Source organism: Ixodes scapularis, unplaced genomic scaffold, assembly GCF_016920785.2.
Source record: "Ixodes scapularis isolate PalLabHiFi unplaced genomic scaffold, ASM1692078v2 PGA_scaffold9__187_contigs__length_104089568, whole genome shotgun sequence".
Classification (NCBI taxonomy): domain Eukaryota; kingdom Metazoa; phylum Arthropoda; class Arachnida; order Ixodida; family Ixodidae; genus Ixodes; species Ixodes scapularis.
Genome location: NW_024609884.1, coordinates 50,642,925 through 50,667,949, shown reverse-complemented (window position 1 = coordinate 50,667,949; position 25,025 = coordinate 50,642,925). Strand labels below are relative to the sequence as shown.

The 25,025-nt window shown below is 45.2% G+C and overlaps 2 protein-coding genes across 2 annotated transcripts; both read right to left on the bottom strand.

Moving 5' to 3' along the window:
- Positions 1–3,900: 3,900 nt before the first annotated feature.
- LOC8052339 (sulfotransferase ssu-1) lies at positions 3,901–23,310 on the bottom strand. Its single transcript, XM_029974327.4, has 3 exons — positions 23,260–23,310; positions 7,517–7,610; positions 3,901–4,956 (listed from the first exon to the last, which is right to left on the bottom strand). Exon 3 carries the CDS (start codon positions 4,947–4,949, stop codon positions 4,005–4,007), a length of 945 nt encoding a protein of 314 aa, XP_029830187.2. The 5' UTR covers positions 4,950–4,956; positions 7,517–7,610; positions 23,260–23,310; the 3' UTR covers positions 3,901–4,004.
- On the bottom strand, positions 10,325–11,348 carry LOC8052340 (sulfotransferase 1C2A-like). The gene has a single exon (XM_002436099.5). It carries the CDS (start codon positions 11,314–11,316, stop codon positions 10,366–10,368), a length of 951 nt encoding a protein of 316 aa, XP_002436144.3. The 5' UTR covers positions 11,317–11,348; the 3' UTR covers positions 10,325–10,365.
- Positions 23,311–25,025: the final 1,715 nt, after the last annotated feature.

Below are 25,025 nucleotides of genomic sequence, written 5' to 3'. Positions count from 1 at the left end.
TGTATGTCAATTTGTTAAATAATTTAAAGTGCTTTAGTTAGTCTAATCACAGCATTGCGACAGTATAGTATGCATGTTTATCTAAGTTGAGCCTAAAATATGTACTTCAAGCACCGCCAAGCATCCAAACAATACTAGTAAAATATGTATATATTGAATATTTAATAACGCGCTCTTTCAACACGCAGAAAACTCCTCTTCTGCGGTTTTATGCAAACGCAAAAGGTTCCTCACAATCTTAATTTTCTATTGTCTTTGCAATGCGCCAACTTGGCAGTCAATAGATTTTAAGTCGGTTCTACTTCTGCTAAAACCATTCGGTGTTTACGTACTATAATCAAGTCATATACTGGGGTAACGAAAATTCTCCAAATCGAAAGCAATCACGAAACGTTGGTCATGCAAATATATCATTCACAAATAAAAACAATGACTAGTTTATTGTAGAGCGCGAATTCAGTACTCTATTATGAAAAGTGACATATTGGCAAATTTGCGAAATAAGTTAGTCATCGAATTGTGCTTCATTGCTGTTTCAACACGGAATGTTATGTTTTAACAATAATCTAAAGACAATAACTAAAATTTAAAGGAGCGTCTTGCAAATGTTCATCTGCACAAACAAAACAAAAAAGAGAGAATAAAAAAGTAGTGATTGAGATTAATTTTACATTGAAGAGATTTCCCGAGTTGCTGCCTAATAAAACACCCTGAATGCATATAAAATGTAAATAGGTGGGCAGTAACCATCCATTGAATGTTAATCACAGTGATTAGCACTTCGAGACGGAGGTCAACCCGAGACCGTGTTGCGTATCTTCAGCATCAAAGTGCATTTCATTGCTTATCCAGGATATGCCCGCAGTGTTTTGTCCACGATACCAAAGAGACAGCTCAGTTCTATCCCAGACCACCCACAGTCGCTGTACACTTTCAATACCTTCGGGGCGTACGCAGCCAACCGTAACCAACTCCGTGTTTGGAAGTTTGGAACACGAAAGGAGGCCGGGGAAGCAGAAGGCGTGCCGACGACTGCCGATCGCTGCGCTTCCTTGCCGGTTGAAGCGCTGACGATCGCCCAACTGCGGCGCCTTGTAGACATGCGCTCAGGGCCTCACTATTGCTGGCGAGGTACCGTAGTGAGGTACCTCCAAAAGCGAGTGTATAAGCTTGTGGTCGAGTCAAACAGGCTACACGTTCACCTTTCATGCACGGAACCGCCATGATATAGTGATGGTTCTTTTCAAATTCTTGATGATGTGATGAGATGTCGCTACCCCGCGCACTATACCAAACAGGGTGACCAACGGGCGGCCAGCACTCAGTTGGCGCGCACCAGTTTACCGCCGCCTTTTTTGTTATAATTAATAAATGACGCACGCTCCCATTCGCGCCATCCAGTCTCCGCATATATATACAGCCTCCAGATATTTTCGTTCGTGCAGTATCGCACGAACGCCGACCGGCCCAGACGGGAGCCAGAATATCGCGTTCATCCCCATAGCGCCGGCTTTCCTGCACGGCATTCGGACTCTGCTCCTCACGTGACTGAATTCGGCAAATAGCAGCGCCGCGCGTTCGAGACGCGCGGCGCGCTCAAAAGCAGGGGAACCTACGCTGGGGCTCGTGCAACGTCTACTTTCCTGCACGACATTTGAGTTTGCTTCTCACGTGATTGGATCTCGGCGAATAGCGGAGCGGATGTGGGGAACAGACGCACAACTCTGGCTCCCGTAAAGGGGTATTCACACGAGGGAGAAATCCCGGGGATTTCTCCCCGGCACGCGCGCATCACGAGATGAAAACGCGAGGCTTTTGCACATCGCAAAGCCTGACGTTTTCGTCGCAGGATGCGCGTGCCGTGGAGAAATCCCCGGGATTTCTCCCTCGTGTGAATACCCCTTAAGGAGCCTATACAGGAACTCTAGACCGACCTGTAGATCAGCGCCTTATCGCGGCGTGAAGCAGCAGGTCAGCGAGACTACGCGCGTATGACAGAAGGCACGCGCCTAGCCTCGCTCACTTGTTTTTTTCACGCCGCGATAAGGCGCTGATCTACGGCTGGTCGGCGTTCGCGCGATATTATAAAAAAATCTGGAGGCTGTACACAGTTTATCCACACTAGCACATCACATTCTGCGTTACCACTGACTCTGCCACGCGGCAAAGGGGCGACTTTCGTTTTAATGATAACACGGGAGCGTCGACCGGTGGCCCGTCAGCGTCGTGTCACAAAGCGCTGCGGCGTTATCAGCGAGTGTGAGCGGAGCTTTGATATCACCGCAGAGCTCCGTGATACGGAATGGACCGGCCCGCAGGTCGACGCTCCCGTTATTTCATTAAAAAAAAAAACGAAAAAAAAGCAGGGCTGTACATGCGGCGACAATCCAAACCTGCTCATCCATTTATATACCCCATGTACTCATTCGCAGACACGCTCAAACGAACCTATGCTATATACACACGCGCGTGATTGTAATTATGTTGTATGTTTATAGAGTAGGAAGTTAGTCAGCCTCAACGGGCGTCTGGTGTCTCAGCTTTAGATGAGAAATTTAGCCAGTGCAGTACAACCGATAGCCTGGGGTCTTTAACGTGCACCACGTAGTAGTAATACACGACCGCACGCCGGTACAATGCGCATCTAGATTGAAACGCGATGGGCTGGGGATTGAACCCAGGATCCCTGGCTTCTGCAGCGCGAGCTTTCGCTCCACGTGCTCCGAGCTGGTGTGCGCTAGCCCACTCAACCACCAATCCCCCCCTCTCACATTTTGTGAAAACCCACAGAACTGGGTCGAACGTTTCGATATGACAAGAAACATGTTTCCAATCCCGCTGAATATCTTGGTCTATCAAAGACCAAAAGTTTCCTTCCGCCATCGTTCCAAAACGCAAAGGCTGTGCGAATGTTTGTCTATTCATACTTCGGGCTACAGATCAAATGAACAATGTTATTGTGCGAACAATGTTCCCTCCAGACAGGCTGTATGTCTCTCCGTTTTCTCGCTGACGCAGATGTGGACTGGAAGTTTCATATTTGAAAGATGCGATATGCGGAGATTTTCGGGTAGTGAGATTCCAGAGGAGAAATGCGGGTCGAGAGGTTCGAGAACCGCGGAGCCACTGATTGTAAAAGCGCTTGGTTTGTCATTGGCTTCTTTTCCGCTGCAAGTCTCTGTGGGATCCTAGACACCGCAGTTCATGGATTTTGCCTTTAAGGGATCTTTTTGCGCAATTTTTACGCACAGCACAGGAGTCACTTGGGAAAGAGAGGGTGAGCATCTTGTTCTGCGCATCACGCTGAACAAGACAAAAACGAAGGAAGTACGGGGAGCTTTTGCGTAAACATTATGCCAAATATTCTAAAAATTTCGAAAATATTATAGCTTGAGAACGCTCTCTTTTGCAGAAACAGACAACGTTAGAACGACAACGACCGGCGGTCATATTTTAGCGGTGTAATAGGGTTAACTATACAAAATAATTAATGTCCGGCTAAAAGTTGAGCTGGAAGTTTACGTCACAGACGCACAAAAATAAATTAAATTAATTTCATTTTTCCTGGGAGTAAAAACGTCAAGGTAGATTACCTTGAACGACCCATATGAAAAAAAATATTTTCAGAATTAATTATCTTCAGACTCTTGGTTCCCAATGCTTCACAAAAATAAACATAACTTTTTTTCTTTTTTTTTTTTGCGTAAGCTATCTTGCATTGCCCAAGAGACATTACTGAGGGAGAGTGTTCTATTGTATTTGTTATTTTCCTATCAAATTAATTCAGCACAAGCACAGGGTAACGGAAACATACATAAACGCTGCTTCATTGCAAATTAACTAAAAAAAAGTGCTTTGCCACATTGAAACGTCAATAGTTGAGCTGTAGTCAGACCAAGCTGCTTGAATTCAACAAATTTATTCGCTTTCAGAAAAAAAAAGAATTCGATTAAAAAATTTTGCATATAAAAAATAAAATAAAAAAACAATAAAAAAAACACGCCCTAGAAGCCCAAATCGTGTTCCTTCCAGAGCTCCATCAAGTCCGAGCCGCGAACTTTTTCCTCCACTCTGGCCCGCATCCGCTCTGACTGCTCCTTCGTGAAGTGACCTTTCCAGTCTCCCACTTGTCCCTTTCGGACGAAATTGAGGCTCTTGTCGCCGCCGGCCTTGTCCAACATAGCCACCTTGAACCCTTCCGAAACAGAGTTCGGATCCTTCTCAACCCTGGCCTTGATTTTCTCCGGGTTGACGTCCAGGAGCTTTTTCATGAACTGGACGTCGCTCTTGGCCAGAACCTGACGGAACATCTGCTCGTCCTGTTCGAGCATCCGGCCGTACTTCTCTCCGAGGAAATAAGCGAGTTTGAGTACGACAGCCCTGATGTCCTTTTTGAGTTGCTCGTACGTGACGAAAAACACGTTCGGCTCGTGTCTGCGCTGGTACCAGGGCAAGACGTGGTCGAAGTAATCCCCGTACTCCGTTTCCCCCTTGAGGAAGATGTCGAGGAAGTCCGAAAATTCGCCGTCTTCAAACTGGTACTCTGGAAGCATGCGGGTGTGGTGGTAGAAGGAGACGGCGCAGTCCTTGGGGTTCCGACTGACATAGACGTACTTGGCGTCCTTGTTGAAGCGTTTCTCGTCAAAGGGCAGGTGGGTGAGCATGTCCCGGGGAGATGGGGCGCCTTCCAGCACCTTGGTGCCCGCCATCTCCAGGAAGGGCGTCTGCTTCTGGAACTGCCAGTAGTCCTGGGCGGATTCGCCACGGTGCAGGAGAAGTTGGATGATCTGTTTCACCCAGTGCGTGCCGCACTTGGGATAGGACACGAGCACGATGTCTCCGGGCTTTGGTCTGAAATTGAGCGCCTCTCGAATTCTCTCGGGACTGTAGGAGACCGAGACGCGCATGCCGTCCACCATCTGGTACGCGGGACGTCGGGGCTCGGCCATTTTCTTTCTGGAAATGACAACATCACGATGGGACCCCTTAATTAAATTTTATAACCTCATCTCAGATTATAATTAATTGTAGTTTCATGTGAGGGCTGATGACATAAATGGCTGTGGTCTGGTTTTGTTATTTAGAAGGGACTAACGCAGCCATATAGGGCAGAAAGTCAGTGCTTTCATTATTCGCTCTAGTCGCGTTTTATGCAGCTATTTTACTAGTTTGGCATATCATAAACTGGGCAACGCTATTTCCTTCAAAGAACGCTTCGGCAAGTTTTATAGAGCAATTGCAACGTATCGGTTGTCTGTGAGTATGATGTTTCACTTTCGCGCTTACATCAGCTTAAGGGTGATGACAGATTTGTACGAAGATATCTTTGTATAAGCAACTTAAGACTGCGGCTTTTTATTGTACTGTTTTCCGCGAAACATCGTTATCTCCAGTTTGAAGCGCTACCCTTGCATTTTTGTTTTGTTTGGCATCAAACTCGGTGGCGCCATCCAATGGGTAGCTCCGGCACACTCCCAGTTCTCGTATATTTCCTAACTTAGTACTCATCATTCTTTTACCATAAGAGTGAATTAAGTCTCACAGAAGTGGCCATTTCCAGAAGAATACGTGATTTCTCAAATACCTCTGAAACCCGACTCCTATAGTTCAAAACCGGAAGTGATTAGGGGCTATTTGCACACCGGCGCCACCACGTGTCAACTCACGCGAGAAAGAGCGAATAGTTACTTGAGGGTCATTGCATGTAATAATTTACGCACCTTCTGCTGCCTTTTAGGGACAAACTCTGATATGATACGATCGCTCAGACATGTAGCGCCGGGACTCCGTTTAGTTTTCGCCTTTTTGACATTTTTACTGCCCAAATTGATGTCCTAGATGGCGCATTCCACCACCCTCGTTGTTGTAAAGAGGTTAGGACACGCCAAAAATAAAACACGAGATAACTATACTGCTAGGACCCATGGTATGTTCCTATAATCCTGCTAATTTTGATTTGAATAGGGCGCGATAGTTTATATTTGTGCGGGACTCCGCATTCGAAAAGGCCGCGAGTTGGAGAGGTCATCCGTCCAACGCGCGATGTCTCCTTGCACGCAATCGCAGACTTGGCTCTCTCAGCGTCTCGCGCTTCAGCTTCCACGTCTACCTTCCACTTTTCGAAGACATGTGGAAGACAGGATGGAGACTTTGGGACGGAGTCACGCGAGAGGGAGTCCCAATTTTCCTCTGTCCCGGGTATCCCCAGCTGTATCGGTTAGTTTTACGTCATTTAATTTCCCCTGGATATTTTCCGCCAGTCTACCAATCTCATCTTTGTTATTAAAATGCAATTATCATCCATCCTTCCATTCTTTTCTGCAAACACCAGCCCTCCGGCTAAATCCGTCGCCCCCCCCCCCCCCCCCCCCCCCCGGGAGGGCGGGAGCTAGCCCTAGGCACCCCAACAGCACATGTTCTATTGTCTCGTCTTCTCCTTGACATTCAGCACACCACGTATCCATTATCTCATACTTTTTCCTATATATCCTATTCCTCAATACTCCTGTTCTAGCCTCCAATATCAACGAGCTCCCCCGTGAAATACCATACCAATGTCCCTTCCTTATTTCCTGTTTTCGTCCCTTATACATAGTTAAGGCTGATGTTTCCTGCGTTCTTTCCTCATACATCTTTCTCTCGGCTTTGTTTTCCCTTCTTTTTCAAAGAAGTAGTATCTTCCGCACCCACATTTAACTGTTGGTATTTGGTTTTTAGTTTTCGTGTTCGGTTTGTTCATTTAGAGTTCAAACTTTTCACGTATAGGTGCTTATATACCTTTCTCGCCCATCGTGTATCCTCAATTGCGTCCAGTCTTTGTTAGAATTTCAACTTACTGATCACTAGCCTCGAAAGATGCCCAGCCCATGTCTCCCTGCACTCCTTGATTTGGTGTATTCCCATGCGCCCCCAGTGCCCGTCTGCCCAAGCTCCTCTGCCGGGTCTCTAAGCTCGACTGGACGTCAGATTTCATGCTTAAGACCGCATTGCCAAAAGACAGCCCCGGCACCATGACTCCTTTCCATATTCCCCTGACAACTTCAAATTTAGTGTAATTATGTAGTGCCATGGTGCGACTAACCTGAGCATGTTGCTTGGTTACCAGACGAAAATAATTAACATTCATACATTGAATATTGCAATCACTATAGCTCTAAAAATCGCGCAACTTTGTGTAGATACGAAGTAACCTATCATCATGCCCTTTTAATAATAATGGACCTGTTTAATTTTCATGTCCTAAATCATTTAACAGAAGCCTTTAGGATGAAATAAAAAATCAGAGGAGACAAGATAGCAGTCACGTGTCCGTTCTGACTGTATGGCACTCTACAAATGCCTACGTAGGCTTCAAGGAACGTCAGGTCCCAAGTATTTTCGAGTATCTTCAGACATCAGGCGAATTCCCATTGTCCACGGTGCAAGCAAGTATTACAGCGGTTCTGGTTAAAGGGACAGTTGATGCTAAGACATGTTTAGCTCTGCCCTCATGAGACAGAAAACCAAGTTGACTTACCTCGACAACACACTAGGAAGATACAGCGAGGAGGCTTCTGAAGACGGATGTGGTGGAAGAGCTTTTATGCAGTGCCGTTAGGACGGAAAGCGCCCTGCGATAAGATAGCGGGTAAATTGTATGCTCAAAGGAATAACCCCAGACATGTTCAGCGTTGGACAGTGATTATCAATGCCTTGTCTCGTTGTGTTTTCACTTTTTTTTTAAATTCTAGCTCATATACATGGAGCTCAATCGGGAATCCCGGCCATAAGCCCACACCTTCGAACTGCCAAATATTTGGCTCAGTTTTCGAAACATCTGCCAAGAAACAGACAAGACCAACTTTTAACGAGAAAAGAGTCAAAGTACAGGCTAGCTGGTGGAAGTCAACCATTTCGTCGTTTACCCTGAGACTGGGGTTTTTTTTTTTTTGAAGAGCAGAAGAAACAGGTTGAGACCTGTCTGTTTTTTCTGTTTCTTCTGCTCTTCAAAAAAAAAAAAAAAAAAAAAAAAAAAACCCAGTCTCAGGGTAAACGACGAAATGGAAGACCAACTTATCGTCCCTTTCTTTTTTAAAACAAAATAAAACGTCTGTTTTTAGAGATACAAAAAGAATGTGTACATCTGGGTCGGCTGAATTCACAAGTTATGCGATGGTTCTAGACACACAAAAAGAACGTATACCCTTCGACTGACCGCAGTGTTCAGATCATATTTTGTGTGCTTTTGTTTTCATTGCCTTAGCATCAACGCTTGTGTTATTTCTGGTGCTGATACACACCTACAAGGACTTGAAGCTCGAGGGTTGTCATATACAACTGTGTTGCCGACGGGGAACAGCGAGCGTTTTATACTAGCTGATATTCGGAAGAATTCAGTCATTGAATTCTGAAGCGAAAGCCAAACAGTAAACACAATTAAAAAAAAAAAAACTTCCTAGAGTTAACGCTGGTTGAAGAATCAGTGCCTATATACGTCAACTTCTGTCAAACACGAATTGGGATTTGATGCAGTTTGTGTTTGACAGAAGTTGCCGTTGACACTTATTCTTCAACCAGCGTTAACTATAGGAAGTTTTTTGTTTTTTTTTGTTTTTTCAATTGTGTTTATTGTTTGTCTTTCGCTTCAGAATTTAAGCATTGGATTCTACCGGGGAACACTAAGTAGAAAGCGCTCGCTGTTCCTCGCGACGGCAACAGAGCTGTATATGACAACCCTCGAGCTTCAAGATGTCACGACACTCAAACACCATTTGGGGAGCTTCATTTCGCAACCTGTTTTAGCGAGACATCTGTGTTTTTATGACTGTGTTGGCAAACTGGACACGTTATCCGCTCATCATAGCGATACTTGTTTTGGCCACGACTACAATACATGTCAACTCTTGGAGTTTCCTCCGAGAAACTTTGAAATGTTAACAGCTGAAAGTCCAGTTGTCGAGACTCAGCACAGATGTTACACCTTGTAAAATGAGGAGTATTGCATGGTTGCCGAAGGGTTATTCATTTTAGAGACTAATCCCCAGCCAATCATAGAATATATAATTGCATATTGTCGGCTTTGGCACAGGACGACATTGCTGCTGGTGCTCTGGCCTTGACGATTTGTTGGGAAACACCCTTAGCCCGGTTGTGACAACGACTTTTTATTAATGCGAGGTTGTGTTTCATGAACGGACGTGTCAGATGAAGCGCCGCCCACGACGTTTCCCCGACGTTTAGTGGACGGTGACGTGTATTTCACTGAACATTGCTTATAAGCATTGACTTATACAATAAGTATTAACCAAGTTGTATGCGCAAGTTGTATGCGTGTGGCTTAAGGAAGATAAAAAATGGTGGCGTGCTAAGGTACATTATTGCGAGCACTAGGGTGGCATATCAGTGACTTCGAAATAATACCAGAATATTACGTATTTGTTGGAGCGAGACGCCCACTGAACTAAGGAAACTGGCGATTTGCTCGTACCCCATGGCTCCTCCATTAAGGGTACGACCAAGACAAGGTCCCCTCGAATCTCCTGATTCCTGTGATGGTATACGAGTATGTTATCTCGACGAGTTTGCTTTCGGAAAAATCGAGAGAAGCCCAGCACATCAGTTAATTTATAATCAAACGAAACGATTCTTCAATTCAATACTTTCGTTCATCAAATAAGACGCCGTTATACAGAGCGTTTTACCAAGGAAAATGGTCTCGAAACGAGTTCTCGCGTTTCGACGTATACTCCCATCATCTGAAATTTGGACACCTTCTCATCGCTGGGGAACCTTTGAAAAATTAGAGAGTTCCCAGCTGGTATTAAAAATATAAAATATAGGGCCTTCAACTGCATGCTGGTGCTGCTATAGCAAACATACAGTCCCCAACTGTTACTATAGCAAATTCGGAAAAAACAAAAAGTAATTTCTTAAACCTTGGGCATTTATTTCCGACCCGTGCAGGCATTATTGTGCAATAATATTAGGAGTGTGACCCGTAAAGTTCTTAGGGGTTTGCGTGCCATTCACGCGAACCGATAAGAACCGTCAAAAACAGGCTTGAAAAAGAGCCTTTAAAGTATTGCAAGGGGAAAGCGATAAGACAGACTACAGGAAGAAGATGTGACATCATAGGCTATATCATGGGCGTATTTTGTCATCTCTTTTGTCGCCTCTATAAAAATACGTCACTTTATTGTCACATTATGACGGGGAACGTAGACTCTGCATGTCCCTGCACTCATTCTTGTCAAAAAAAATAAGAAAAACACTGCATTATTTAAATGAAATTTTAAATCGAAATTTAACTATAACCAGACAGAATATGCATCGTGGCACACACCAATGCACATATCATTTAATCGTTTTATTCGTGTGACTTTCAGCCTACGCAAATCGAATATCATCCGACTGCCAAAAGTCCATTAGATTGGTACCCTTGGATTTTTCTTCAATTGTGGCGCGCATTCGCTGGAACTGCTCAGGCGTGAAATGCTCTTTCCAGTCGCCCACTTTGCCTTTTCGTACGAAGTTGAATGTCGCTGGACCGTTTTTCTGCGCTTGCTTAGTGGGGTCCGAGATGTCGGTCGCCGGATTCCGGTTAGTGTGGAAGGTAGCCATGAGTTCCTTGAAGTCCACTTCCATCACTTTCTTCATAAACTCGGGACTGCTCTTTCGCAGCACTTTCTGGAAAAGCTCGTCACTCTGTTCGAGCAGCCGCCCGTAATCCTCTCCCAAAAAGTAAGCCAACGCGAGCACGCTCCCGGGTGTGTCCTTCTTTAGCGCTTCGTAGGTGATGAAAAACACATTGGGTTCATCCTTGCGAGAATACCCGGAGAGGACATGATCGAAGTAGTTCCCGTAACCGACGTACCCCTTCATGTAAGCCTCGAAGAACTCGTCGAAAGTGCCGTCTTGGAATTCATACAGCGGCAGGCTCCTGACGTGGTGGTAGAAAGACACGCAGCAGTCCCACGGGTTACGCGCCACGTAAACGTACTTGGCGTTCTTGTTGAAGTTTTCTCTTGTAAGCGGGAAATGGGTTCGTATGGTTCTGGGGCAGCTCATACCTTCGAACGCTTGCTCTCCGTGGTACTCGAGGAACGGAGACTTCTTCACGAATTCGGAGAAGTTCGCCACGGACTCGCCCTTGTTGAGGATGAGCTGGGTGATCTGCTGGACCCAGTGAGTTCCTGACTTTGGATAGGTCACCTGAATGATGTCTCCGTCGCGTGGCTTGAAGCGGAGCGCCGCACGTACGAGGCCGGCGTCCAGGAAAATGCTTCTCGGCTGGCCGCCGATCATCTGGACCCGGGGGGAGCGTCTCGGGACACTCATGCCTGCGTTGCGCTCGCTCGCTATTATTGCCGCCTACCTGGGCTCCGGGATTCTTTTATACACGAGTGCATTCTGGCACTGGGCGCTTATCCACGCGATTGGCTCGCATACTCGGGGGTTCCACGAGATAACATTAACGCGCGCGCAGCGGCTTGTTGTGTGCAGCTCCACTGGGTGCTTCATACAGGGAGGAAACGCGTTTTTATTTTCTTCTTCCTTCGCTCGAAACCACGCGAATGCATATTCAAAAATATCGATTTCTTCGACGTACTTTATCAATCTGAGGTAAATCGTGGCTTTTATATATATATATATATATATATATATATATATATATATATATATATATATATATATATATATATATATATATATATATATATATATATATATATATATATTAGTAAAAATTCTTAGCAAATATTATACCATATAACAGCAACACCAAGAATGGCGTTTTACATTTTTCAGTAGAACGGTATTATTGTAAGATATCACATAAGTCATAAGGATCAAGAGAGGTCGTCATTTTTCTTTCCATCGGTAGTTTTGTTTGTCTGTGCGTACAAGTGTATGAGAGATTGCATGAGTGTGTATGCGCTTGCACTCGTGGCCGTACGTACCTGTATACGTGCGTGTGCCTGTGCACGGGCACGCATACGTTCATACAGCGGCCACGACCAATCCGGGAAGGGTCCCAGTCGTGATGTGACCTACCTCATGTTGTCAGTAGTACAAGGGGTATTCAGGCATCCGCGGAGTAGCAGTGTTGCTGTCTGTGCTCGCATGCACCTCAAAAAGAGTAGTAAAAAATATGGCAAATTTCAAGGCATTTCTGTTGCATACGTGTAACGTTCTAACATCACAAACGTTTAGCGATACTGAGTTTCACGTATGCAGGGCTGAGAACCCTGGCAATGTTACAGAGCCTTCCATACCAACACCGCCAAGAAGACAAAGCCGCAGTGCTGCCATTCTTGCGTCACCAGCGAAGGAACGCTGGACACAGATGGGAAACAAGTGCTGCGTCAACGCTCGGCTTCGAGTCAAGTCTGAGTCGAGCGTTGACGCAACCGTAGTGTCCAAAGTCACTATGGCTCTGTTATCTAGGAGGTGTTGTCCGTACTCTCGAGATCCTCTTCCTTAGTGCGCGCAGGTGGTCGAGGTTCTCGCCTACCCCTCTGGTCACGTGACGACGTCCCCCGTTAACCAATCAGCATCCAGCTTCGCGACCACGCTTGTCAGGCTTCATGAAATGCAGCACTCTAAAAAATGTGTTTGTGTCTACTTTCGCAAAGAACACTCGGAGAGCCAAACAGCGCAACTTACGGAGGCAGCTCAGCGAATGACGATGCAGAAACATATGTTTAGACCAAAAAGCGCAGTCTGAGTTGTGACATTAAGCAATGCAAGCGTGACGTTTTGCATTGCTTAATGTCACAACTAAGACTGCGTTTGTTGGTCTCAACATATGTTTCGGCATGGTCACTCGCTGAGCTGCCTCCGTAAGTTGCGGTGATTGGCTCTCCGAGTGCTATGCGTGAAAGTAGACGCACAAACATTTTTTTATAGAGTGTGAGCACCTAGCCAAGAAACGCTTCACGTTAAACAATTTCGGCGTCTCGCGGAGCATTACTGAATTAGTCTTCCCTGTGGTGAATTAAGATATCTGTAGGTGAATTTTAGATGAGCTTGCCGTTATTTTATTAAAACGAACACGTTTGAAACGTTGAAAGGATCGTTTCTTTTTCCGACATTCAAATCTTGTAAGAACTTCATTTCGTGCAGCGCATATGAGTAATGCGCGAAACTTCCTTTTTTCGTTCTGTGACGAGCTGGTATCTTTGGTGTACTAAAACAGGAGCATTTATAGCAACGATTCGTATCGATTCCGGTCTGTCACTCCGGCTGATAACAAAAACTTTTTTTTTTTTTTTTTATAGACTGCGTTGTGAAGAAAGATCGCCTCAAGGTTTCTCAAGTGTGCCGGGGTCGTTTATGGTAGTAAAATAATGTTTCGTCGCTGTCGCCATTGGTTCTGCAGTAGGTGATCTGACGTCAGGCGTCGTTTCTTGAAGTCCAAGGGTGGTAAGAGTTGAGAAACGTCTTTATATTGAGGCTGCTCTTGCCTCCAGCATCGGCGGGTTAATTTGGGGCAACGTATGGAAGCAGGGCCCCCGGTCCTCCGTTTGTCTTGACGAAGTTATAGACCTGCTGCCACAGGGGAGATGCACCGTTCCGAGCGGCAAGTCCTGGGGCAGAATTCGCTTCTCGTAGCTTTCAGGTTTCTGGTCTTGCGGTACCTCCGAAAGAGTTCGTTTCCGGGCTTTGGAATACCCTTTCTTAAATCTTCATTATGTTATTTTTAATTTAAATCAGTTTATAACGTCTGCAAGGAAGGCATCAGTGTTATACTGGGTGTTAATTACAGACGGGATAGCCATGCCGGCGTCGGCAGTGCCAATGTGCCAGAGTCGCCTATTTTGAATTATGCCGCCACGGAGGAAGACGCTAGAATATAGCTTGAGTTGTGCTCACGGGAGGGCGCCACAAATCTTTGCACTTCGATTTTTTTTTTATTGCATTTATATATTTATTGTTATTAGAGTTTTGACACAAAGACAAGGTAGACAGGGTTGGAAAAGCGCGTCTTGAACAGGTTTTAGCGGAACAAAGAAACGGATACGAATAGTACTAGAATGTGTGGCGAGTGTGGTAGAGTTGGCGACAGTGGACAGTTGTTGTTGTGTGTGGCGGGAAAGAATCAAAATATATACTTGTTTTACCTTTATTGGGGTGTTACTTTATGTTTTAATGCATTCGGAGCGATAGAGAGAGAGAGAAAAAAAAAGAGAGATGGACGTTGAAGAAAAGGGAAAAACGTCGGTCCATAAAAAAGTTTAACCGAGCTTATGCACCCACGTTACATCCACGTGACCTTGTCATATGCGAGTTGGGTGGTTGGTTGTAGGATATGGCCGTAGCATTGCTCTCGCTTCCGTACGGTATGGTTTACGTGAGCGAAGCGAAGGCCCGCGAGGCCCTGAAGCTCCGAGGAGCAGACGACGGACATCGCGGTCCGTCGTGCCACGGTCCCACTGAATGTGGCAGTTTAGGTATTTTTCGGCAGGTCATTACTCATCTCCTTTTGAATACTCTTTAGTGGGATTGATGTCATTCGAAAGGCAAGGCAATCCTCTTTCATTTGATATTATGTATGTGTTGGTTTTTACTGTTCATACGCGTTTGTAGCGTTGCGACTATGATGGCGCGGACTCTCACTTGTTACGTTAGTTCATGTTTTATGAACGATCCATTAAAGATAACACGGTTCCAATATATCAGTTTTGTTAAGATGATGCCGGAGCAGAATGTAACGATACACTTTTTTGGTATTTGCACTACTTTGTTTTTTTCATCCCTCCAAATATTGCCCTAAAATTGACATTTTTCAGCACAAATAAGTTTTTAATGACAAGCGCTAGGGCAATAAAATTAGCTACACATGTAGTGCTTACAATTGGTAACATGCAGTAAAAAAATTAATGTTGTGTAAAATTTTTTTGTTTAGATATTTTATATCAAACGTAGCCCTTTTTTGTGCTCCGAGTCGTGGTACTTCAAATGCCGCTGAGCAAATAATAAAACTATGATAAAATCTTTTATAACATTTAGAGCTACAATGATTGCCCAAGAGGTGGACGATGGATTTTTTTCATTTTCAAAGTCATAACGCTCCAGGAGCCCTTCAAACTTATCTGTTTTTGACGCATATCTTTTTTGGACATCAGACAGATTTATTGGCATCTAATAACATTTATTGTTTGAAATAGATATACATTGCGATGTATTAAATTTTCACAATGATCTTGTCTTGGTTTCTTAATAGGTGTAGAGCTTAGCTAATTTTAAAAACAATTAAAAACTGTTTGGGTGTTTTGTTGCGCTACCTGGCGGATGGCAGACAAACTGCTGATTTCTAGTGTTCAAAAAATTTCCGAGGGCGGCGTTGGCGTCTGTATCATCATCAATCTCCGTGTCTTTTTACCCTCACATTTAAATAATATATTGAAATATTTACTCTCGATAACTGAATGGTTTAAGTACTGTGTCAGGCTAATAAATATAAGACAAATAATTGCACAAGCTTAGCGTGATATAATGTGTTCACTCTTCTATATGATTGAAATCAATAAACACTGAAGACGAAGAGGAAAAGAATACACCCGAGTTCAATTTATGCCTAGAGTCACTTAATGCGCTCAGAGCCGTATATGTAGAGAGTTTGGCCATTCGCTGGGAAGTATAGGAGACAAATGAAGCGGCGACATTGGCCGAAAGCGGGCTGGGCGTGTTCCCAGGGCGTCTTCAGAAATTCGAATGTGACCAACCAGAAGCCGGAAATAATACCCTGGCGGTGGTCGCGAGAAACAAACCTGATAACTGCATTGGAGTAACTTTCGATGGCTGAAAATATGGTACACGTGATGTTTCAATCACACTCATCTAAAATGATGGTGGAAGAGTGCGACTAGCGGAAAGATCGACACAATCCTTACGCCAAACGCCGAGCGCCGGGAATCTGCCGTCAGAGCGGTCACACTCTGTCCGCGCAAAACAGAGTTGAGCGGCGCCTTCGTTTCTTACATCTTTCTGCATGATCATGATGAAACAACACGTGCACCCTATTTTCAACCACAAAGAGTTACATACACTTCACTCTTACGCACTTATTAAAACCATATACGAACAGAGACCTTCGATGATCGATCGGCTCAGAACTGTTTCTCGCTAGCACCGCTAGGGGATTCTTTTCGGCTTCTGGTTGGTCAAGAGAGCATGCCAAGCCCTCTTTCCGAGTCTGCCGCACGCCCTGGCTCTGCCCGCGCCTCCCATTGACCAAACTCTCTACATATACGGCTCTGAATGCGCTTTAAGGTATCGGCACTCCGTTCCCCAAAATTGTTTTGGGCGCCGCCATTTTGGTTCTTGCTCAGAGCAAACGCAACTGCCGATCATCATGATCCAAAAGTACGACTTCCTCAGCATTAGATGCGGTGCTAGGAAGCTTATGCAATATTGCAATTCTCTGTCGCGGGTTGTTTAAACATTTGTGAGGGACGGAAAAGCGTTTCCTGTGATTTTAGATAAAGCTTCATATAACTGGCAACCATGATCTTAAGCCACAATATGGCCAAGTGTCATTACTCTGAACCGTAGCTAATTTACTGGCACAAGCGGAAACTATGAAGAAGAGGCAGGTGTCAAAAGGTAGTGGCTTGTGGAATCCACGGGGCTTACGTGATGGCCCCTCCAAGTATTACAAGCCTCTTGAACAAGAGCATGAATAGTGTCATTAAATAAGCTGTGCTTCAGAGTAGCGACACTTGGCCTTATTGTGGCTTAAAATCAGGGTAAATTATTTGAAGCTTTATCTGAAATCACGAGAAACGCTTTTCCGTCCTCCACTTTAAACAGTTTGCGACGAAGCAAAGCAACATTACATGAGCTTCCTAACACCGAATCTAATGCTGAGGAGGTCGCTCTTTTGGATCATGACGATCGGCAATTGCGCCTGCTCTGCACAAGCACCAAAATGGCGGCTTTCACAACACTGTCGGGGAATAGAGTGCCGATACTCTAAGCGCAGCTCATTTATTGGCTCTATTTCCCGCGAATCTCCTTTTCCCTGACTGAAACTGAAAGTAAATATGAATAATACACCATTATTATATCTTATATAGTTATAACCAAATACACATAATGAGAGGAGGAAGCGGGCAGGTAGGAGAGACGCGGGTTTTATGTGCGACCGTTCTAACCGTCTCAAAAGAGAGAACGCACGACCTTGCGCTGGTTTAAAAAAAAAAAGGCATCCAAAGAAAAGAGGCGGCACGTTGTGGTTTTTGTTATTATGCGTCTAATTGCAAATTAGTGTGTGTATGTTTATACAGCCGGAAGTTAGTCTGCCTTAGTGGGCGTCTGGTGTCTCAGCTGTAAATGAGCAATTTAGCCAGTGCGGTACAACCGTAAACCTGGGGTCTTTGACGTGCTCCACGCAGTAGTGATACACGACCGCACGCCGGTATGATGCTCTTCCAGACCGAAACGGGCAGGGGCGGGGTGGGTTACGCAGCGCGAGCTGTCGCTCCAAGTGCTCCGAGCTGGTGTGCGCTAGACCACGCCACCGACCCCCCCCCCCCCCCCCCCCCCCCTTTGTGCATTTAATTTATATACAGGTATAAGTATTTGAACATCGACGATGGACGTCGATCGTCCCGAGGTAATGTAACGTAATAACATTATATAAATAATAAACTTGTCGAAGGACTGACCGACTCAATTTTTCAATTCTTGGATTGTAATATGGCGGTAGCCTATTGTACTTACTGTTAATGAAGAGCAATATGAGGTGACGAGGTAATGATTAAATGATGAGGCTCTATAAGGACGACGACATTAGTGGGTGTCGAACCACAACGTACAGTGCCAGACTTGTTTCAAGTATCGTGTACCCAAAGACTTTCTTCACCCGCAACAGTATAGGGTAGAATCAATGAAAATGCTGCTTTCCAACTGTACGTGGAACAGGAAAACTGGAGAAGTGCGGCTTATTCGTTAATATGAGGGACGGATTTCTAGCAGCATTCCATGATTGACTACTTGAAACAAATGGTCTCGTTGACGTAAAGTGTCCCCGTTCCAAAAGATTCTTGAAGCATACTTAAACCGCAAAGGAGTATGAGGCGAAAAATAAGAAAAAGGAGCCTGGTGTGAAAGGTCCAAATCACCACCATTGCTTCTACTATCAAATGCAAGGGCAGTTACACAAAACACGAAGACAGTTTTGTGATTTAGTTATATTTCCACTTAAGGGCATTGATATCCAACGTATTCAGAGAAATGACACCTCTTGGTCAACCAACCTAGAACCTTTTCTACTCAAGTTTTACATGGAATGCCCGACTTCCGCTGAAATTCCTCACGTAGACGAGTTGTCCGACCGAATAAACTGCTATTACTCCCGATCTGGGCATCTCCCGATCTTTGTTCGTAGGCCATAGTATCATGAGATCGAGGGGTGTGGCACTTCGTCCGCCGAATATTGCTTCGGCGGGTTTTTTTCCGTGTAAGATGAGTCCGTCGCGTGCTGCCGGAACAAGAACCTGGGCCCGTTAGGGCCCGTTTGCTCGAAGCGCTAATCGCGGCTAAAGTTAGCCGCAGTACCTAGGAGAGGGATTTTGAAATCACGTCACCGACTCGGTAGGGATGCGGGGAAACATGGCGGTGCACCGGTGAGTGAGCGCCGCTCGCTTTGGAACTAATATGTCGTGGTAGCTGCAGTAGCGGGCGCGTTAGTCAGCAACAAATGGTGCAGGAGGCTTTCGCATTGCATTACCTCACTCAAACCGCAAAACATGAGCAATGACCTCGCCGCATTTTTAGATAGCCTTTCGATTCTTGCCATTCCTAAGCCTAAATGAACGCGATAATTGTCGGCATGACAACGTCTTTGGAAAGTGGACTGCCTTGACTCAATCGGCCGAGTATTGATAGCACACAAAAGTAGTCAGCGTCCCAATAAATCTTTTTTCTAAATTTCCCAATCACCGAGGTGCATGCTACGATTGTAGTTATACGTGTTGCACGTGCTGGCGTCTGCAGTAGTAGTTGTTCGAAAGCAAAAAAAGCCTAAAACAAATTTTGCATTGCACGCGCGTTGGTCAAAGCCTTATTATGATTGGCCAGCGCGCGCGGACCGTAGAATTACACTTCCAGTGTTTTCCTTGATGCTTGCGATCAAAACCCGGCCGATTGAGTAAAGACAATTCGCTTTCCAAAGACGTTGCCATGCCGACAATTATCGCGTTCATTTAGGCTTAGTAATGGCCAGAATCGAAAGACTATCTAAAAAATGCGGCGAGGTCATCGCTCATGCTTTGCGGTTTAAGTGAGGTAATGCAATGCGAAAGCCTTCTGCACCATTTGTTGCTGATTAACGCGCCCGATATTGCAGCTGCAACGACATATTAGTTCCAAAGCGAGCGGCGCTCACTCGCACCGGGGCACGGCCATGTTTCCCCGCATCCCTACCGAGCCGGGCACGTGGTTTCAAAATCCCTCTCCTAGGTACTGCGGCTAACTTTAGCCGCGGTTAGCGCTTCGAGCAAACGGTTCTTCACTGAACTGTTTCTTCCGTAAGCTTCAAAAGGGCTTTTTTTCGTTTTGCACACCTTCTGTTCTGCTTGCTCGTTAGTTGCAGGATGGTATGTTGCACTAATGTGATGCTTGATGCCGGTGTTTCTTCTTCAAAAACTTGTTTATTTTATTTGAAGCAAGATTTGGCGCGTTATCAGAGAAAAGTATTTTCGGTAGGGCAAAAGTAGGTAAAAGCGACCGTAGAACGCCAATGCTGTGTTTGGACGTCGTGGCAGGCATCGTGTAAACTTCCAGAAACTTAGAGTACGCATCGCCCATGACTCCGCAGATATGGATACGTTTCGCCACCCACGGACTGAATAGTGGATCGTTTTCAGCTACTTCGAGTCTTTCCACAAAGTTAGCCCAGGTGCCAGGACTTTTGTCGAAAGCGGTAAGTGTTCGAAACCTCGGCAACGTCGGTAGCAACGTGTTGTGCTTGACACTGGACACTTACCATTCGCTGAGAAGAAACTTGCTTGTGATGGCTTTCATCATATTCCTCCTGAGCTGTACTTACAACATTATGTGTGTCGGTACTTTCGAAAATATTGCAACGGCGTTTGTTTTCTGGGAACTATAAAGTTATAATGTAACAACCTTTACATCTTCCGGACCCCGTGAAACATAATATTTCGTGACCTTTTTTAGTCGTCATTAAAATGGTGAGTTAAGTACCGTAAATCGCGAAGCAGTTTACTTGACGTCCGCTTCCACTGGTGTCTTGGAAGATTGAGTCTACTGAGCGTGCATTCCTGCAGAGGAAATTTTCATTGATAGAATATTGACACGTCAATCAACATTTGATTCCTTCTTGGTAAGATTTATTGCGAAAGCCCGTTAAAACCGCCGAACCGCATATTCTCGCATACATCCGTTTGCTGGGCCACGCTACTTGAGCTAGCTGAGCACAGCTGGCAGCGGCGCGACCAAGGCCACGAGGGGAACGTGATGGTGCTCGAGCCATCCCACTGTGAACCAATGTTTCGGCCACCCCACGGGTGCGTGTCGCCATCTATTGGTTGAACTAACGCCTTGTTCAAGATGGCTGCCGTGGGACCGCAGCCTTAATAAAAGTTTTACACACACACACACACAAAAACAACGCGATGTGTTATATGTGCGTTTGGGAGTACTGAGCTCGCTCCGTCGGATGGGACAGTGGAAAGTTGGACTAGTTGGTGTAGCATTGTGAACGGGTAAAAAACAACGCAAAAAATGACGCGGCAGAGAAGGTGTGCACACACAGAGCGCTGACTTTCAACAGTTTATATTGAAAAAAAAAGAGGCCCACCGGCGTGGTCACATACAATCAAATACGTCACATCACATCACCTGACCATTACGTCGAAATCTGCTGATAAACGCAAGTTCGCAGTCATATAAACGTATCGAGGGAGCACTGACACTTTATCTTTGTTCATTGAAATAAATAAGGCTTCCGTAATCTCTCTAGTCGTCTGTTCACGATGCTTTCCAAGAATTTTGGTATCGACTAAAACAGGAGTACACCCACACCTATCGCAGTGCACCACCAAGTGCCCTGAGGGTGAAGCTCTCATCAAGGCCGGGCACCTATCCCTGGATCTGTTAAGCAGCATAAAAATAAGTTTGTTCCTTGCGCGGGAGGGCTGGTTTATTGCATCCCGCTGACGTGTAAGAAGATATGCATCGGCCAAACAGGAAGTTGTATAAACGACAAATTACGGGAACATGCGTGCTCGGTGAAGGCTTCACCGTCAGGAAACTTGGCGGTGCACTGCGATAGCTGTGGGTGTACTTCTGTTTTAGTCGATACCAAAATTCTTGGAAAGCGCCGTCAACAAACGACTAGAGAGATTACGGAAGCCTTTTTTTTTTATTTCACTAAATAAAGATAAATGTGACAGTGCTCTCTCGATAAGTTGTTATGACTGCGAACTTGCGTTCATCCGCAGGTTTCGACGTAATGGTCAGGTGATGTGATGTGACGTATTTGATTGTATGTAACCAAGCCGGTGGGCGTCTTTTTTTAAACTAAACAGTTGAAAATCAGCGCTCTGTGTGTGTACACCATCTCTGTCCGTATCGTCATTCGCGCTGTTTTTTATCCTTTTACAACACACGGTTTTCCGAGAGCAACGTGAAGGCAAGACCACGAAGATCAGCATGAAGGGCGAGACGTACGAGACACTGATGGGTGGACGATGGACCACGACGAGAGGACGAGCCGAGCCGCTCAGCCGTTGGAGGAAACGAAAGTGTGTGGCGTTGGCGATGCCATTGATGGGGCTTTGCAGTGTGAACGGCTGCAGAAGCAGTATCGAACCGAAATTTTTATCGGTTTGGTTCGGGTTCGGGTTCACGGCTTTCCGTTCAGCTCCGGAGAGCAAAATAACGGTTCAAACAGGTTCGAAGCAGTTGGAACGGCTAAAATTTAAATATATTTTCCGATTTTTTTTTTTTTTTTTGTAAAACCGTTTTTTTTTTTTTTTTTTTAACAAGATGTTAGGGCGCAAGCGAGCTGGTAATGGTTTAACCTAATTTAAGACAAAACCCCGAGACTGGGGAAAAGACGAAGGACAACACAACACACATAATCTCAACAAAGTTTAGACTGTGTGTTGTGTTGTCCTTCGTCTTTTCGCCAGTCTCGAAAGTTTGTCTTTTTTTTTTTTCGTTTGCATAAGTTATTTTTATTTTCAAGTAACTAAAAGGAGAAATTGTTTACACCAGTCGCATGTTTTATATCCATCGAGAAACTGTCACAAAGGGAGGTTAATCACCTAAAAGTTTAATGATTACTACAACTTATTGTCAGTCGTAAATGTTAAATCGTTGTTCTTCTCTTAACATAAAGTATTTTACGATACATAAAAACATGCAATGCGCATCTCATCGACATATATGTATATCGTGAAATATATTTCACGAAATATGTTTTCCGATCTATACGCAAGCTAAGATTATACTTTCTAAATGTCATGTAAGTTTTCGGACAAATTCTTTCAGTCGACCTTTTATAGAAGCGCTCACCGAAAATCACAACGCTTGATTTCCTAATGAATATCGTCTACGTTGAACACCATGCTGCATCATGCAAAAAAGGAGCGATGGTCGAAGGTGGCCTGAAAAAGCGCGGAGCCATGGAAACATTTTCTCTTACATGGCTGAATTGTCCCAGCCTGGCTGACGTAGAAATCCGTCCTTGACAAGATTTCGGTCAAATTACTTTGCACTTGCGTATTAAGTTAAGTATAAAATGCTACTTAACACACTTGCGTATCGATGATTTTTTTAATACAGTTAAGTAGCATTTTATACTCTACCCGACATAGCAGCTGCCTTTCCGTCACTCTGAGTGTGTCACCAAGAGATCGTCATAGTTCTACCACACGCCCCTGTGCATTTTGTTTTTGTACAGCCCACACACGTATGATTGCTTTCTGGCCAGAGTATATAGGGTTGTTGTTCTACTCTCAACTTTAAAACAGTGGGTTGTGCTCATTACCTGTGCCCATTGAGAGTGCAGAGTAACCTCTTGTTGGATTCATTGGGAGTGCCTCGCCGCCTGTACCCAATAGGATCTGCGTTGAACCCATGATTGGACGAGATAGGTGGCGGCCGACTGGTTTTAACCCTGGGACGACCAAGACAGGGTTGACTTGTGAACGAGCTCGTGACGAGCTAACTAGGTTCGCGCTCCCGTGGTGTGCTCGCGAGACTTCTGCCGTACGCGGCATGTGACTGGAGTTTAACACTCACCTGTAATGCTTTATTTGTAATTGCTTTACGACCAGGAAACGTGTTCGTTGTTCTTGTTTGCGCAAAGTATCTGATTTGCGTAAATCTCCGTCGTCGGCGAAGAACTGGAGTTCCAGGGCGTCCTCCAGCAGTCTGCACCACCATCAAGAAAACAACATTTTTTATGTTTTCTTTTTTTTTTCCTTAACTTCAGGTTAATTCACCGTGGTTAATATTCACCAGCTCGCCTGCACCCTTACTATATTTTCTCTGGTCACTAACTCGTCCCACAAAGCCCTCCACTCTTTCCACTTTAGTAGAGTGAACGCTGGAGAGAAAGTGAGTCGAGTCCGTCCTCCCCTCCTCTTCAGCGTTCGTCCTGCTGAAGTGGAACGAGTGAAGAAATTTGCGGGGGGCACTTGACCTGGTTTCTTTACCCGAAACAGACTATACTTGGTTCACTGCTAAGCCGACAGGGCGTTGAAAGCTACGTGCGGTACAAGACCGACGGTTGACTGCGGGAGCCATCCCGCAGTCAACCGTCGGTCTTGTACCGCATGATTACGCCCTTTACGCATACTGTCGGGCAAAGAGCGGGGTCGGACAATAAAAAGCAAGCGATGGATTGGACCGGCGAACACGCAGCTTCCATCGCCTTGTCAGCTTAGCGGAGAACGAAGTATATAGGATGCCTCAATGTCCTTCCGTTTTGGGTAATGACATTCTTTGTAGTACCCGATGCCGACAGATCGCGCTCGCAGGAAAAACACGAAGAAATAGCCGGAAACAAAATTCCGTCGTATACAGTCAACGTCAAAGGCTCGTGCCAAAAAACATGCTTTCACGCGCTCAAGAAAAAAATTGTATATATATATATATATATAGAAGCATTGAAAACAAAATGGTCAGATGTAAAAACCCTAAATACAGTGGTTGAAACCCTAAGAAAAGCGCATATGAAGGCACCTCGCAGACTTTACAATAGCAAGCTCCGAACTCTCACAGTCCCTTCCAAGCACGTTTGTTATAGCAGTGCCGGCGTCGTTCAGAGCAACATGCTCGCGCTTGTTGCTTCAGCTTCGCTCGCACCAACGTTACTAAAAAAACTCGGGAAACTCGCGTCCCTTGACCACTGGAACCCGGCCACTGAGAGGAAGGTTCGATTACAGCGCCACCCCTCGGGGGTCAGTAAAAAGACACAAGTTGTTCTGTTCATTGGTTAGTTCGCTTCTCGGTTTTCTTATTCTTTCTCTTGGCTTCTGTTATTTAAACTTTTTTTCTATGCATTTCTTTTTGTATTGGGAAGCACGGCGCAACCGTTCTATCTTTTCCGTCTCGGTGTTTCCGGATATGCCGCTGCGGCAAAAATGGTGGCGCTGCAATCACGTCTAGCTCGGCGCTGCGTTACACTTTGTGCTACCACTGTCTTTGCCACGATAGTGCAGGAAAGGGGTGATTCTTTGTATTTAATGGCATTGTCCTCTAGTTTGAGGCCGATTTTTTGTCTCCCGATGATGCAAGACCAAAATTGTTTCAACCTTCAATCAATCTTCCACTTTCACGTACGCCTCTTCACAGCATGATGTTTTGTGACCCACTGGTCGCAGTATGGCCCTCGTTGCTGTTGAGCCATTAAACAGCTAAACCAACTGGTGACTCTCAGGTGTCAAAAATCTTGCCAACAAGGTGTCTTCGATGCACCTGCAAGCGCTGTTTGTTGTTTGGCGCATATATCCTCGCCGTGACCATAACCACTGTCTCCATATTATTAACCCTCGATTTAGGTA